The sequence below is a fragment of the Vigna angularis genome, chromosome 7, assembly GCF_016808095.1.
Source record: "Vigna angularis cultivar LongXiaoDou No.4 chromosome 7, ASM1680809v1, whole genome shotgun sequence".
In the NCBI taxonomy this organism is placed as follows: domain Eukaryota; kingdom Viridiplantae; phylum Streptophyta; class Magnoliopsida; order Fabales; family Fabaceae; genus Vigna; species Vigna angularis.
In genome coordinates this window covers 7,097,646-7,115,310 of record NC_068976.1, presented here as the reverse complement: position 1 = coordinate 7,115,310, position 17,665 = coordinate 7,097,646, and the positions used below count along the sequence as shown (strand labels likewise).

The following is a 17,665-nucleotide window of genomic DNA, read 5'->3' as shown; positions in this document are numbered from 1 at the left end:
AATGTTTTATGATAGAACACATAATTGATCAGGACCTTATACATAATCAATTATGTGTCTTAACATAACAAATTATGCACATAACTTTAATTTATTATGCCGAGCCAATATTTATCAATTTTTTATAAAAAAATCATGTACCTAAATTCACAATTCTATAATTCAAAATTATATATATTCAATTTTATTGAGTAAAATAAAATTTGAAAATTAAGTTGTGATATTACTTTTATAAAAACTTTATAACCTTTTTCTTCAACTTATTATATATATTATATATATAATATAATTATTTAAAAATAAATTTAACAAAATAAATTTAAGAATACTGTAATAAATAATTAAATTAAATATTTAATTTTTTTCACTGCGTATCAATCACATAATCTATTATCCTTCCACTCATTTTACTTATTTTCTTATATTCATTAATTTCACTCTTTTAATTCTCTTTTTCTTCCCTTTCCAGTCCTGCCTGTAAATAGCTATTGTACATGTCAATGCTCTTACAGAAGAATAATAATAATTATGTATTTAAAGAAAATAGAAGTAAAGATTTTTTATTTATTTCATTTTACATCCAGCAATTAATGATGATGATGAATTTACAAAGTGAGGCCGGACGAAGCGAGGTACAATGTTAGCACAGAAGAAAGTGGAAAAGCTAGTCGAGTTGGAGAATCCGAGTCACGTGTAGGTGATCCACGTGGCACCGCGTTTTCTGTCCCTTTTTACTTGGGCGTTTACCAGCTCTTATCGTACGCTACCTTTCTTTCTGCCCCTTTCACATAACTACTCATTTTATTTTGTGCACCTCTGGAAAAGGTGAACACTCTAAGCGTTGCGTTTCCCCGGTCCGACGAGGGTTTAGATGGATTTGGCGAGCCATGAATCACCTACCTCGACTATTCGGCAATAGAAAGAAGCCTCCAAACATGGACCCCAAGAAGAGCAAGACGCGAGGCAAGAAGCAGCAGCCCAAGCTCGAGCGCCGCAACGCCGCCAAGCACTTCGAATACGACGCCGGATCGTCGTCTTCTTTGCGAGGTGACTCCGCATCCGTCTCCACGTCGTCTTCCTCGTCGTCTTCGTTATATACGCGTTCAATGGACTTCTACGGCCACCGGAGCTTCCGAATCGATGGCGTGGAGGGCGAGTTCGACCGGATTTGCCAAAGCCTCGGCCTCTCCGGCCCGGAGGACTTCTCCATTCCGACCGCCGCCTGGGAGGCCATGAAGCTCCGCTCCTCCTCCGACATCCCGTTGCTCCGGAACCACGACGGGAAGGCGTTGGACGAGGAGGCGAAGGAGAAGGAGGAAATTGAAGCGGTTGAGAGCGAGTATGAGGCTAGGGTTTTGGATGAGTGTGTTGTTCCTGCTGAGAGCAGTGGTTGCTGCACCGCTGGCGGCGGAGGAATTAAGGGTTTTCGGCCTCCGATGCTGAAGCCGCCGCCAGGGATTAGGGTTTCGGTGGTGGACGAGACGTGTTCGACATGGGATTTGTTGCGGGATTTTGCGCCGAAAGGGGAGGGAGGGAAGGAGACTTACGTGGAGTTGAGTGCTTCTGATGAAGATGAGGACGGAGAAGAAAAGGAAGAGGAGGATGAGGAAGAAGGGGAAGTTGGTGGAGTGAGGGTGGAGAGAGAAGAGGAGGAAAACGCGGCGAGGATTGCGGATATTGTGGATGAGTTTTCTGGGTTTTCTACTTCGAACGAAGATGATTCTTCTAGCACTACCACGGGTCCTAATTCTAGTAATATATCTCCTAATGGGAGAATCAAGCGTGTGATTACCCCGGGTAACTGGCAGAAGGGTGAGCTTTTGGGGCGTGGTTCGTTTGGCTATGTCTATGAAGGGATTTCTGAGTAAGTGCTTTCGAGACCATCACTTCGCTTATACTCGCTCAAAGTTATTGTTAGAAACGAAAGATAAGCCTTATTGTTTATTTCATTGTTTACTGTGGTGTTGGAGTTAGAGAATAGGGATCCAGATGGTGTGGTGGTAGTAAGTAACATTACAATGTTGTGTTAAGAGAAAGAGAAACAATTATAGTAGGGCCAGTGAGAACAGTTTCAGGGATTCGGTTCATCTATTTTATTCCTCTCGTTCTACTCAAATCTTTGTAGGATACTATGTTATGGAATATTAGTGTTAGAATTAGGAGATTGGCAGGTTAGTTGTAGAAGGTTTGGATATGAGAATATGTTGGAAAAGCATATGACAGTATGTGAATGTCAATTTTGTTGGAGAGTGCTTACCAGTACGCTATAACTGATAGTCAGGATAACTCTTTCTACTTAATATCAGCCCAAACATCACGGTCCTATTGTGACTTGGCTCACCTAATTTCACCTTGAACAATTGATGCCACTCCTAACAAATTTTTATTTGTCTAATTGAGGAGGATCAGTTATTGTTTCCAGTTTTTGTTGTCAACATAAATAGTAACTATTTGTTATGATGGGCAGATTAGGAAATGGGATGAACCTTGAATTCTTTTGGCCAATATTTATCATTGTTTTCAGTTTGTGGACTGAAGCATAGCCGTGGTTGTTGGGAAAATGTCTTGCTCCTTAAATAATATGATCAATCATTTCCTTTCTTTTCAAAACAGTAATTTTTTGACAGTGAAGAAGTGATCGGATCTATTGAGATGAAAGGAAAGATGATTTCTTGTGTTTTCCTTAGTTATTTCTACACATAAATATTCAGGAATTATGACCAAGCTATCTAAGGAAACTAAATAAATTAAGGAAATAAGGAAACATGCAAATAGAATCAGGATGATATCTGAACATATATAACAGAACTTTTAAACTGTCTTGTACTTTTGGTTAACGATCTATTGAAAAAGACTATTATTAGTGCATCCCTTTTTTGCATGTGTTGGCTCGTGCCATTACTCCTTGGGCTGTTGATTTTTAAGCAATGGAAAACATAGTTAGTATTGATTTAACTTTTTTCTTTGCCAAATATTCTAGATTATATTATTTTATGTTTGTTGCTTTTATGGTTTAAATTTTCCTCTAATATGGAGCCCCAGTTGGGGCTTTCCAAAACTGTCATAACTCTTTGATGCTAAAATATATTTGTTCTGTTGCTCTTCCGGATTGGGAAATACCCATAAGCATTATATGAGTATTTGTTTTTTGTCATAGAATGGTCAAAGTAAGTTTATTAGACCACTTAGTTAAGTTATCATCTACTATCTTCTGTATATCTTGTGTTCAAAGTGCTTCATTATATGGGTTGGTTTCCCTGCAAAGCCCCTATTGCAAAACTCTAAATTAATTGAAGTTCACAGGGTTTGATATTTGATCCCATTATGGTCTCTTTTACAAGTTACTTAAGTGCTAACTGCCCGTGCATTCCTTTTGCTATTTTGTTTATATGTTCTGATTTCCACTGCAGAGATGGATTCTTTTTTGCTGTAAAACAAGTTTCACTACTTGATCAGGGGAATCAGGGAAGGCAAAGTGTATATCAACTGGAACAGGTGAGATGGGATTTCTCTCTTCTCTCTATTGCTTTGGTTTGTGAAAAATGTTTCTTATTTTTGTTTAGTGCTTTCACTTTTAATTACAAAGTAACACCTTGTTTTCATTTTTGTTTATTCTTTCCAAAAGTTGGGATATGAAAGTGGAAGCAACATTTAATTGTTATCTGTTTACATTGTTTCCTGTACAAATTTTGACAATAGGAAAGAAAATGAAAACATAACATTTTGTTGAATCAAATAAATGACCTCAATCATTTTCCATTAATGAAAATCCTTTGCTGAAATGAAAAAGGTTCTCTTACCCAAATATAGTGCTATCTTTTGCAATGCCGTACAATATATTTTTGAGAGTTGATTAACTTTATCAGTTTATTAACCTCATGTCAATATTTTTCTTCTAGATTTCTTTCTCAATTTACTTATCTGTTCCTCTCAGGAAATTGCACTTTTGAGTCAATTTGAACACGAGAATATAGTTCAATACTTTGGCACTGAAATGGTACTTTTCTTAACCTTTCCTTTGTGTTTAGTTTGATACTTTCTTGTCAAGAATCATTGATGAATCTATGCTGATAGTTTCCATCAATTGTATTAAATGTTTAACAGATCAGATACACTGTACTGGTTGTTTTCAGTTTAATGGAGAAATTGTATCTTGAGTCAGGAATAGAATATATACATGACAGTTTCTACCCCCCTGAATGAAAAATGAGAGTATTTGCACGAAATTTTAAATTTAAATGATGTCACTGTAGGCAATAAAATTTCTGATAATATAATATATAATATAATTCAATGGAGATCACTTTTCTTGCATTTGGTTCAACTACCAGGGTGTTGTGGGCCTTTGTGCAATACAAAGTGACAATAACTGAGAACTTGCATTAGGTTATTTGTTGCATGCCAAAACTTTGGATACTGTGGGATTCCATCAATTATTTTCGTTAGTTATGCTACAATACTTTGACTGTATTCAGATTTTGTCAGCTATGAACACTTTTAGCTCTTATATATCTATATCTGTTTTGAAGGCGTGTAATTTCATGCTGTAATGTAACTGATGTGTTAGAATATAATTAGCTGTTACAGATTTCTAGGAAACTAGGATGATTGATTGATTGATTCCTGATTATTGGTGAAAATTAATTATATTTGATTCTATATGATGCCTAGTGAAATCTGTATTTTGTAATTTCAACTATGTTGTCTATTGCAGGATGCGTCAAATCTGTATATCTTTATTGAGCTTGTAACTAAAGGATCCCTTAGAAATCTCTACCAGACATATACTCTTCGAGATTCTCAAGTATCTGCTTATACAAGGCAGATTTTGCATGGTTTAAAGTATCTCCATGATCGAAACATCGTTCACAGGTCACCTATTTATTCATTTAGTTTTCTTTCCTCTTTGATATAGACAACTTATGGTTTTCTGATAGTCTCAGACAAGAATGAAGTTTATGGCTCTTGTTTACCTTGCATAGGAGAAACTTCCATTTGCTGTCTTATAATTTCTATATAAATATTAAAGGGACTTTTGTTGTATTTGTGTTTCTTTTCTTGTTTTTTAGACTCTCGTTTTGGCCATAGATCTCTTGTTATTACATGTTTTTCTTGTGATAAGGTCGTGCAGAAATTTCAATCTAGACGATCATTTCCCTGTTAGTACTTTAATGGATCCATATATTGGGTAATTGAATAGACTAGAGAGGAGTGGAAGAAAAGTATACAATTAAGAAAATTATTTCTCACCCAACTATTGTCATGGCTATTCTTTTCTTGTCTCAAATTAACACCATTTAGTTCCATTATGTATCCTGATATTTCTGTTGTGGAGTAGCTTTTAAGGATGGATGTTTATATATTATATCAGAATTGCTGGATGTAATTTTTCTCAAGATGTAAAATCGATATTGCACAAGGTTAAGATCGAGAGGTTGAATGATTCACTAAACAAAGTGTACATGTCACATGTGGGTTTGGTATTGGAAATTTAACCATCAGTGTTTTCTTTTCTGGGGTTGTGCAGTATGCTCATATTTTCTGTAACTGTTTTCTGTATTTCTGTTTCATTAATGTAATGTCATGAAAAATCTTTGTATATATTACCTAATTATTTCCATTGATTATAGGGATATTAAATGTGCAAATATATTGGTGGATGCGAATGGATCTGTTAAGCTTTCAGATTTTGGATTGGCGAAGGTGGCTCTCAGTTCATGACTTTGTTTTGTTCCTGTCGAGCTTCCATTTCTGAACAATCTTCTGTTGTTTGTCTTTCCATTTTCTAATATTGTGTTATTCTTATTGTTTTTCAGGCAATCAAATTGAATGATGTTAAATCATGCAAGGGAACAGCATTCTGGATGGCCCCAGAGGTTTGCCTTCAATATTCTCTTCTAATTAAAGTTATTGAAAAATGGGTATGGGCCATCATTTGTATGAATGGAGTGTAGACATGGTTGTTAGTAAGTAACAGTTAAAATGTAAGTTTGTTGCTGGATCCATGGTTCTAGATTGAGTTTATACTTTTTTTCAGCCATGGACCTGACACCTATTAAATGAAAGTGATGTCACGCATCTACCAAAAGCAGTATGGATTTAAAATCTTACTGGTCTAAATGCTTGCTTGCTCATTTTGTGAAGTTATTAACTGTCCTGCTCAGGATAGAAGGTTATTATTTGTTCATCTGGAAATCCTACCATACAAAATTAATTATGAAATATTGTTTTATGCTCTACGTTTTAATAGAGTTATTTGAAAAGGTGAAACGATGAAACTATTGAGTGTTGCATGAATATCAAATTGTAATATAATAATGGGACCCAACCTGATGATCAGAGAAATGAATCAAAAGTTTGGAGGTATGCAGTGTGGGGAAATAAATAAATGAATCAGGAAGTGAGCACATGACTTTTTGTTTTAGGTTTTCCTTTCTCTGCATGATTGTTATTACGGAAAAGGGTTGTGGTTATGGAGGGGAGGTGTGAAAGGAGAGGACAACTCGTGGTATTCTTGTTTTTTCTTTTAGGATAGGTTTTGGGCGGAGGGTTTCTTCTCTCTAGAACACTTGCTCTATAAGGGGAAGCTATATAGTCTTTCTACAGTTCTCTCATATATCTCTTTGTTCAATAATAGGAGGTACACATTCTATCCATGGTTTATTGGCCTGACTGGCCAATTTCCATAACTACAGCCTCAAGGACAGGGCTTCATTTATAGCAGATAACAAGGATAAGTCCCAAATTGTGAATCTGGGGAGTGGGCCTAAGATTTAAAAAGTGTGCTCTAGAACAAATATGATGGTAAATTAAGTAGGAAGGGACTGTATGACTTATTTTGTTAAGTTATTTTTTTTTTCTTTTTCTGCTTGATTAGAAAAGGGTTGGAGTTGTTAAGAAGCATGGCAAGAGAGTACCTCTTGGCATTCTCATTGTTTTTATCTTTTGGCTTAGGTTTGGACAGAGAGTTCGTTTTCTTTAGCATTTGGTCTGTGAATGGAGATTATAGTCTTGTTACTTGTAGTAATTCTCTCTTATTTCTCTATTTTTCATGAATACAAGTTACATGTTTCTGATCCTTGGTTTCTATTATCATACAATGTTCTTGACGTAGTGGCAAAGCAGAAATTGATGGGTGGAGATTGTAGTCTTGTTACTTATAGGCCAGCCTATAAATTATTAGCACTGAAACTGAACACCTTTTCTCTTTTCCATTTACACCATAAATCTTGATCAATATAATAAATTGGTGCATATAAGTTGTGTGTGAAACTTGGATATAATTTACTTGAGTGAATTGTTCAAATATATATGGAGAAATCCCTTAAGTTTTAGGATTGAAATCAGTGTCAGCATAAACTATTTAAAGAACTATGCACACATGAAAGAATAAAATGAAAACAAGACTAATTAACAAGTAATTAAAATTAACTCAATCAATTGTAGGTAGTTAAGCCTGTTTTCAAGGATTCATTACTGCTTCATGAATGAAAAGAATTTGAAACAAGAAACTTTGCCCTTGAGTTTGGATGGGGTATTCTAAGAGAATACTTCATTGTTTTTAGTCAATTTAAAATGTTATTTGGATAGTAAATTTAAAAAGAAATTGAAATTCTAAAAATTTAAAAAAATATTTTGATTACTTGAAATTGTAGAATTTCAAATTCTACAAAAAGAAAGTTTGAAATTCTTCATGTTCTCTCTTCTTTTTAACTTTATGTCTCTTCTCTTTCCTCATTCTCTTCTGTATCCTTTGTTTCTCTCCTCTCTCGTTGTTCTTTCTTACTCTCCTGTGTCCTATCTCAATCTTCTCTCTTCTTTCTAATTTTGAATAATTAAATATTATGATATGATAATATTTTGTTGAATTATTAAACATTAATTACTTTTTTCATAAAGTTTAATATTAAAATTTTAGTTTCTAAAGATATATTAATTTTTTTTGCATATAATATATATTAAATTGTTCTATCCAAATTAAGAGTTTGAAGTTTAAGAAACTTGAATTGATTTATCTAAAAATATTTAAACGATGAAAGAAATTTAAATCAAAGCCATCCAAATTTCATCAGCTTCCTTAGTGCCCAATACATGGATAGAAAAGAAACTTTTCAATAGCAAAAAGTCCATCTTTTCGGATATATAATCTGATTTGTTATTTGCATAGTTAGAGGTTATTAAGCTGTATTGTTCTAACATGCAGGTTGTGAAAGGTAAACAAAAAGGTTACGGGCTTCCAGCTGATATATGGAGTCTTGGATGTACTGTGTTAGAGATGTTAACTGGCCAATTTCCATACTCTCACTTAGAATGTGTATGTATTACTACTTCCGTCATCACCATTTCCTGTATATTGATTTTAATTGAGCTTGTTTGGTAGAGAAGAAATGATGGGAGATTAAAATAAATAGTAATGTGTGCTTTTAAAAAGTCATTTTGCTAAGCAACCATGTAAATTTAAAATATTTAATTTTGACCATTCGAGTACGATTGTATATCTTAAATGTGTTTCTCAGTCTTAAATAAAAAATTACTTTCTTATTAATACATTCCCTATGTATGTGTGTGAGTGTCGTTGCATTTCTGCTGGTTTTGACTTGAGTTTTTGATGAATCTCTCTGGACAACAGATGCAGGCATTGTTTAGAATTGGAAGAGGCGAGCCCCCTATTGTGCCAGATTCCCTTTCAAGAGATGCACAAGATTTTATCCTGCAGTGTCTCAAAGTTAATCCAGATGAACGTCCCAGTGCTGCTAAACTCCTAAACCATACCTTTGTCCAAAGGCCGCTACTTTCCCAGACCTCTGGTTCTGCATCTCCTTATATTCGAAGGGGCTAAAATTGTCACCTCCAACTATGAAACATAATGAAGGTACATATTGTTACATAACATAAACATCTCATTTTTCTTCCATATTTATCTTATTTTGCCATGATTTGTATATATTGAAAATCATGGTCATGGCTGTCTATCCTTTCACTAAGGCTCTGTTTAGTAGAGAAGAGAGAATGGAGTGAATGAAAATAGTGATACGTGGAGATAGGTAGAAATAAAGTGAATCTAAAGGTGTTTGGTTGAAAGAAATAGAGAACAAATTATGAGAGATAGGGAGAAGAGTCGAAATTGGTAAAAGCAAAGTGAATAAGAACTGGTGGGACCCACTCACTTTTATTTTCTCTCTTCCCTCTATTTCTTTTCTACCCAAGAATCTCGATTAAATTCATTCTTTGTATTTTCACTCTTACTCTTGCACCTCCTCCAACCAGACCATAAGTTTCAATACTAACATAACTGATGACAAATTTGGAATGGAAACGATTTAAAATGTTACTTTCAATCGGATTGGATGCATATATAATTCAAACAAGCCTTCGGTTAAGTTAGGTAGGGTTTAAATGTGTCATTCTGCTAGGATGGACCAATAGAGGTCCAAAAGAAAGAAAATTAAGCAATTTAAAGATTTCAGAATGGTCTTAGAATATTAAAAATAATCTTTTTAATATTTAGTTTATATTTTTATTCCTTTAAGTAAGACGATGACACTTGTTGGGTGATCATTTAGTTGTTGGTATATTTTAGGTTATATAAGTCAGTCCCCGTGGTTCTCCACTCAATCCCAATCTTCTAGTCGCCAAGCACTTCGTCAGTTGCCATGGCAGTCACAACTGACTTTCCCTTTGTACCCATATGGGTTTGGATTCTGAACAACGAGTTTCGAACCCATATACTTTAATCCTCTCTTCCGCTCTCAATGTTTATCCATTAGTTTCTGCTTCAACCACTTACCACAATACCCATTTTGCAGTACCTTCTACAACCCTTACCCTGGCGTAGATAAATCTCACAGAAAAAGAGAGTTTGATGGAAAAGCTCTAATAGAAACAAAGTTGATGGTACCAAAGATTTCAGTAAAACCCGAACAAGTCATGGAGACACCCATGGAAGCAGTGAACACAGGGAGATTTTATCAGAGATCCACCTCCAATATCTAATAATGAGTAATATTTGGCAAAGTATTTCCCTATCAATTCATATCTCTTACCTCTCAAGCTGTGGAACATATGTATGATACAAACTTGTTACAAATATCATCCACACAACACCCTTTTGGAGACTAGTAAAGATGTCAGCTGGCAGTTGGTTGCCAAAGTTCACAGTAAATAATGACATAGCTTAGATATTTTCGGGACATAAACTTTCTCTGTCAAAGTCATATTATATGCTTCGTCCTTTCAAATCATATTTTTAATATTTCCCTTCAAGTTGGAACATAATGGGTCAAGCTCGTTAAGAATGGTCAAAGGATATGATGACTGTCAAAGAGCAAATATGGGTAGTTGACTTGACAACTGTTGGAAGGCAAAAATGATAAGAGGATGCGGTAGTTGTTGGATGGAAAAAATGATTAGTGGTTGCGGTCGCTGTTGAACAGCAAAAATGATTAGAGGATGCGGTGGCTGTTAGAAAGCAACCCAGAGAACATGGTGGCTTTCAGAAAGCAAAAGTGTTCAGAGGACACAGTAATTATCAGAAAGAAAAAATGTTCAGAGGAACAACGGTTGTTGGAAAGTAAAAAATGGTCATCGTACAAGGCAATGTAGAGATGGCAATTGCTGTCTGGAAAAAAACTGGTCAAAAACCAGAAAGAAACATGTCAGGAAAATGTTGGCAGTGAATGGTCATGTGGACTGGAGAAACCTTGATGATAAAGAAACTTGCTGGAAAAAATCGGTAACGTTCATTGGTGGTAAACTGTACTTGCGGGAATAAGTCGATGGTAAATAGAAACTGTTGGAAAAAAGCTGGTGGTAAACAGTACTTGCTAGAAAAATGTCGGGCAGTAAGAATTACTTGTCGGAAGATGTCTGTGGTAAATAGTATCCACCGGAATAATGTCAATGGTAAACAGTTACGTCCAGAAGGAGCAAATCCAAAAGTTGTTTGCAGTGAATAGCAATGCCAACAGTTAACTGTGATACAATGTATCTTGTGGGAACAGTGACAACCAGGAAAAAACATAAAGCAAAAAACATAAACGGTTTTTAAAATATTTACTCCTGCGCGTAGGGGGCACTCAGTGAAAGTACGGATTTGAGTTCCCTTCTCGTTAAGCTCTTAATACCATTTTTAAAGCTCTAGTGACAAAACAGGTCATGGAGAATGGTACTGTTTGGATACCATTTTGATAGAAACCCTGAAGGAATATGATGAATTTTGTGTTGGGTACACATGGATATTCTTATTTGTAATGAAGAAATACAATAATAAGATATTTCCTTACCAAATCATTTCATATTGCTATTTAATGTAATCAACTTATGTCTCTAGCATAATGAACTCACCCTTCAATCTCCTTCCTTAGCCAAAGGCTTAATATGTGTGCTTAACCAAAATTGTCCCAGGACACATAACACTACATTTTCCCAATCACAATTGTTGGACACAAATCTTCACACGATCACCTATTCCCACGGGCAACTTAATGTAATTTTCAAGGACCTTGAGGACAAGGCCCAATGTGAATGGTTGGATGATGATAGGATGGGCGAAAAGAGGCCCAAAAGAAAGAAAATTAAGGGGCTTAAGATTTTATATTATGCTCTTATGATATTAAAAATAATATTTATAACATTATTAGTTTATATTTTTATTCCCTAAAGTAAGATGATGACACTTCTGGTCATCATTTAGTTGTCAGTATATTTTAGGTTATATAACTGGATTATTCCTTCTTTCCTATTATCATCTGGGAAATGTCATTGTTTATTTTTATCTTTATAACTTTATTGGTAGATTCTCATGCAAATATTTGATTTGTGAAATAAGAGGAAAGGGAAGAGGAGCAAAACCTTTCTTACCGGTTTCATGTAAATTTTCATTTTAGCATGGTTTGATTTTTCTTCTCTGCCTTATTTGATTTTTTTTTCCTTTTAAGACAGATCTGTCGCTCATTGGATATAAGATATCTTCAAATGTTCAGTCTTCAAGTTGCTAGAGTTGGTCCGGGGTGCATTGTTGTAGCAATAGTTCGTTGTATTATGCCTTCAGAATTCACAGTTTGCTGCTTGTATGTTTACTCAATTTTTAAAGCACTGCATTGGATCTAGCAATTGATATGGCACTCCAGAGAGATAATTTAACCTACGGCTTGAAGAATACCATATTTAAGAATTATGGTCCACGTGTTATTAATTACTGTGATGATTTGTCTGTTGTATAAGTCTAAAATATCAACGTCAAGCTGTAAAAGGTTGTCTGAGTCTAACCCTTTTGTTTAGTTAGCTAATGAAACAATTCGTAGGCTAAACCACCGGGAGCACTACTTGTAAGGATTGGATACCATGCTGTTTTGTATATATCACCTTTATTGGTAAGCAATTAGTTGTATACATCCTTATTTTGTTCCCAAAATTATCTCATTTTCATCTGTTTCTTTTATCCTTTTATGTTTAACATTGTTTTGCATTTAATTTTTATACAAGAGATATTTAAAACGGGTTGTATTTTTTTTTCTATTATTGGTGGCATAAATTGGGTAGTGGATGGACATGTTTATTATTCTCTAGAACAATTTATCTTTAATCGAACCCATTCTATATTGAATATCTACTTTTTCTCGTAATATATTGTTTGTTTTAAAGCTTTTTATGTTTAAACTAGTATGAGATCGTGCATAAGCACGGGCAATTTTTTTTATTTGTTAAATCTTATTTGGAAGATTATTTTTAATTTATTATTGTAATATTTTAATAGCCGGTGTATTTTCATAATAAAGGATTTTAATAAAAAATGGAAATTATTATTTAAATATATATGTTGTCTTCGAAAATAATTTTAATTGTAGTTAGTAGTATAGACATAGAATATAAGTGTATTGTAGTTGTTTGACTTTTATCTTTAAAAACGTTTTTTTGTGATGGATATTTAAGATATGATTTTATTTTATTATTTAAATAAGAAAATTTAAATTTGGCTTGTATTTAGATAAATTTTAACCTGAGTTGAAATAGGTATATATATATATATATATATATATATATATATATATATATATATATATATATTTATATATATATATATATAGATCTTTATTCAAGGTGGAGTATGGTTTCTGACTTTTTCTATTTATATATGGGTAGTGACTAGGGATGGCAACGGGTCGAGTATGGGTAGTGCCTATCCGCAATCTGATCCGCCATATAAAATTGTACTCGTTATCTGATTCGTTACGCGCCGGGTATCCGTTTAAAAAATATTCGCGGATACCCGCGGATATCCGCAAAAAATAAAAAAGAAATATTTAATACATATTTAAAATAAAATTTAAATAAAATTACAAAAAATATATATAATATAATATAAATTAAAATTTAATTTTAATTAAATTTAACCTAATAAAATATAATTTTATTTTATTTTTAATTAATTTAATTAAAAAATATATAAATTAATTTTTTTTTAATTTTTCACGGGTAGCGGATACCCGCGGGGCGGGTAGTATACTACCCGTACCCAACCCGTTTAGAAGCGGGTATTAAAATACCCACTACCCGTTACCCACGGGTAGTAAATATTCGCGGATAGTTACTACCCGTCGTAGATTTTACCCACGGATACCCGTGTTCGCGGGTAAAATTGTCATCCCTAGTAGTCACGTATTAATTTTTTTTATATTATTAGGTGTTAAGTACGACTATATAAGAAATTTTTATTTTGCAGCACAAAGTGATCAATTGGGTTTTTATAATTACAGATCAATAAATGGAATATTTCTTTCTACACTCCCATGACTTGTTCTTACACCCCCATATATTTCATAATTATTACTTTGCCTTTTGCAACAATTATAGTTTTCAAAATAACTTTTGAATTGCAAAATTCAAAATAAAAAATTATTATAGTTTTACGCAGTACGATTTAGAACATCAAAAACTACAATTTGGTTTATACAATTCATAACTATAATAATAGTTAAATTTTGGATTGTATAATGAAAAGAAACACTATTAAATGAATATTCCGTATTATATAATATAGAAATCTAATTTAGATGTACCATGATAAAATTTGTAAAGTAAATTTAGATCTACGAAATACATTATACATTCAATAGTTTGAAAATATACGATCTGAATTCCACACATTTTGGATTACATAATTAAAAAATGTTGAATAACATTGAGAGGATTACTCCCTCCACCACCACAGGTTACTCCCTGCACCTCTCTATTCCCATTTTATCCTGTAATTAAAAGCTTTTTTTCTCATGAGGATTGACTTAAATCAAGATCCATTGAATAAAGGATCTCCCACCCTCTCACTTTTTTGAAACCCTAATTCTATAGCTCCATCCCCTTACTTTTCTCTTTTAAAAATTTGTTTTATTTTTTAACAATTTTTTATACATAAAAAATATTACAAAAATTATTAAATTATGTAAAATCCACACAAGTAAACATTTACAATGTTCAGAAATTAAAATCCACAAAAAAAATTAGTAAACTAAAAACAAAAGAAAATAATAGAGTTGAAGGATGTGGGAAATCCGTTCAGCCTTCAACGGATCTTGAGATCCGAAGGCTTGAACGGATGTAAGAAATCAGTTCAGCCTTCAACGGATCTCGACATCCGCGGACAGATCTCAAGATCTGTTGAAGGCTGAACGAGTTTCCCACATCCGTTCAAGCCTTCACGTTTCTCTTCTTTTTCCTCTTACGCACCACTCCACAGACATCCATTTACAGAGCACATATACAAAAAGAACAAAAAGAAGGAAGCTTTAACCACAAAAATATGCAAGGGAAGAATAAACGAAGAGAAAAAAAGGAGGGGTGGAGGCTCTGTGTAGAAGAGAGAAAGAGTGAAAGTGACGGGGTGGGGGCTCTTTGTGTGTAGAGAAGAGAAGAAGAAAGGAAGAAAGAAAGTAAGGGGATGTGGTTTGTGTGTGATTAGAGAAAGAGAAAAGTGAGGGACTGAGACTGCAGAATTAGGGTTTTAAAAAAGGTAAATAAAGTTAAATGGTAAAAGTTAAAAAAATTTAACTTAGAATATTTTTGAAATAAAAAAATTATGGGGAGGTGTAGGGAGCAGTTGGGATGGTGAAGGGAGTAACTCTCTAACATTGAATATTAATAAATTATGGTTTGTACAATTTGAAACTCACCATCCAAATTTTTAACTTCAGAATTATGCTATCTAGAAAATTTTCGGTGACTCAATTTGAAGTCTTTTTAACAAAATTATATGGAGGAATATTTTTGACACTGATCATACTTCATGAAAATGTAGAAAGAAACTATCTGGGTGTAGGAAGAAAAAGCTCAAATAAATGCTTACTAAGTCTATAGGTTTGTCTTGATATATGGTGTCTTAATTGCTTAAGTAATATGCTCTTTGATTATTAGTTTTTTATTTTATTTGCGAAGAGATAATTTATTAGTTGTCTTTGTGCAAAAAAAATACTATTGTACGAAATAAATAGTAAGGGTTTAATTAGTGTTTTAAAACTTTTAACTTTTATTAATATTTTTTAAGGATTAGACGGTAATTAAGTTTATAAAAAGTGTTGAATGAATAACTTTTAAAAACAAAAAAAAGAAGTAAAACACACTTTGTTTTTATACTGATTCACTCCAAACTGAGTTATGTTAAATTCTTCCTTAAAATCATTTAAAGGGTTCCACTAAACACGAGTTTAACCACTCCTAGTTTACAAATTAACCAATTGGTTAGACAAGTTTCACCGCTCCTAGTTTCAACATTAGTCCAACTAACTATAATGCTTAACTCCACTGAGTTAAACTTACAAGTGTTTGAATTCATTTATGAATAAAAACAATAAAGTGTTTTTGAAAGATTACAAAATAGAAGATTATTCTCATAGAGAGATATGTAATCAATAGAATGAACTTCTGAAAACTTGTAGAAGAGTTTTTCAACATTATTTCTCCCACCATTATTTTACACCATTATTGAAATAAATAATGAAACACAGGAAAACACTAAAAAACGGGATTTAAATAGTGTTTTAAAACTTTTTGCAAATAGTATTTAATATTACTTTGCAAGGGTTAGACGATCTACAATAATAGTTAAATACTTATGTTTATAAAAAACGTTGAATGGATAACTTTTAAAAACAAAAAAAGTAAAACATGCTTTGTTTTTATACTGGTTTATTCCAAACTGAACTATGTCGAGTTCTCCCTTAAAACCATTTAAGGGGTTCCACTAAACACGAGTTTAACCACTCCTAGTTTACAAACTAACCAACTAGTTAGACAAGTTTCACCATTCCTGATTTTAACATTGGTCCAACTGACTAGAACGTTTAACTCCACGAAGTTAAACTTACAAGTGTTTGAATTCACTTCTGAATCTAAAATCAACAAAGTGTTTTTGAAAGATTACAAAACAGAAGATTATTCTCGTAGAGAGGATATGTAATCAAGTTCTGAAAACTTGTAAAAGAGTTTTTCAAAGATAAGTCTTAAAAGAAAAGGCTTAAAGATAAGTAATGAGTGTGTAACAATAATCTTGATAACTTTCTCCTTCTTCTTTTCATGAAACTTCTTTATATAGACGTTTTCAAAAAGATCTGTTACTTAAAACTTTTGACTTTCTTCTATACGTGTAGCCTCTAAGGTAGAGTTAAAAGGTATGTTGTATCTTGGCAGAGCAACTATGTTAAGTGTAAGAAAAGAGTAGGCAGAAAGCATGTATGAGACCTTCCTTGAATATCCTCTTATCTTCTAACGTTGTTCTGATTCTGAACAGACTTTTGAATAAAGTTGATAATCTCCACAGAAAAAGAAAGCACAACACAATAGACAAAAGATTATTAGAACGTACATGCATTAAAGCGTTAGACAATCCTAAGCGTTTAGGTATGATACAAATACTATCATTTAACGTTGTCTTTTTTGAGTAACTTTAAGCATTTAAGATATATAGCATTTAGCACTAGTTATATGTATCTTAGATGATATAACTTTTTATTAGATGCTATCGTGATTAAACATTCTTTTACCGTCTTTATAGCATTTAGCACTTATAAAACATACGTTAGACGTTTTAATATCATTTGGTGCTCTTGTATCGTTTAGGCACTTAAAAAGTAATATTCAGGGTTTCTAGTTATTTATTTTAGACGATTAAACACTATTTCGTTTAGATGTTTATGTTAAACCGCAAAACAATGTTACTTAAATGATCTTGTTTTAATAAATAAGAGTTGTGTATTTGATGGAGAAGATAATAAACTTTATCATAACATAAGATACACAGATAAAATGGATAAAATGTGTTCTAAGGTGGCTTGATGATTTTTGAGCCAATAAAAAGTTTTATTTTGATGTTTTTGGTTGAAATTTTGTTTGATTTAATTATTAAGCTTCTTTTTTCCTTTTTATTTGTCGAAACTTGAATATATTCCTTTTTATTTTGTTTCTTGCTTTTGTTGGTGGGAGAGAGGACCGGTAGGTATAGTTTTTTCTTCAAGGTTTTATACTCTTTCAAGTGGTTTACAAGAAGAATCAAGGTAAGTTTTATTGAAGAAGTTTATTTATTAGTTTAATGAATTATAAAAGTCATTTACATATATTTTGTTAACAAAAAGGAATAAATTTGTCACGCGTTTAAATTAATAAAAAAGTTGATGTGATT

The 17,665-nt window shown here is 32.9% G+C and overlaps 1 protein-coding gene across 2 annotated transcripts; it reads left to right on the top strand.

Moving 5' to 3' along the window:
- Positions 1-619: 619 nt before the first annotated feature.
- Positions 620-12,412, top strand: LOC108320996 (mitogen-activated protein kinase kinase kinase 1). 2 transcript variants are annotated; one of them, XM_017552611.2, is made up of 9 exons: positions 620-1,864; positions 3,411-3,495; positions 3,935-3,997; positions 4,715-4,872; positions 5,631-5,703; positions 5,817-5,876; positions 8,204-8,314; positions 8,630-8,872; positions 11,941-12,412. In XM_017552611.2, the coding sequence occupies exons 1-8, from the start codon at positions 888-890 to the stop codon at positions 8,837-8,839; spliced, it is 1,737 nt and encodes a 578-aa protein (XP_017408100.1). In that variant the 5' UTR covers positions 620-887; the 3' UTR covers positions 8,840-8,872; positions 11,941-12,412. The 2 variants fall into 2 exon arrangements, with proteins under 2 accessions (XP_017408100.1, XP_017408099.1); XM_017552610.2 differs by having other exon boundaries at positions 748-1,864; positions 11,937-12,412.
- Positions 12,413-17,665: the final 5,253 nt, after the last annotated feature.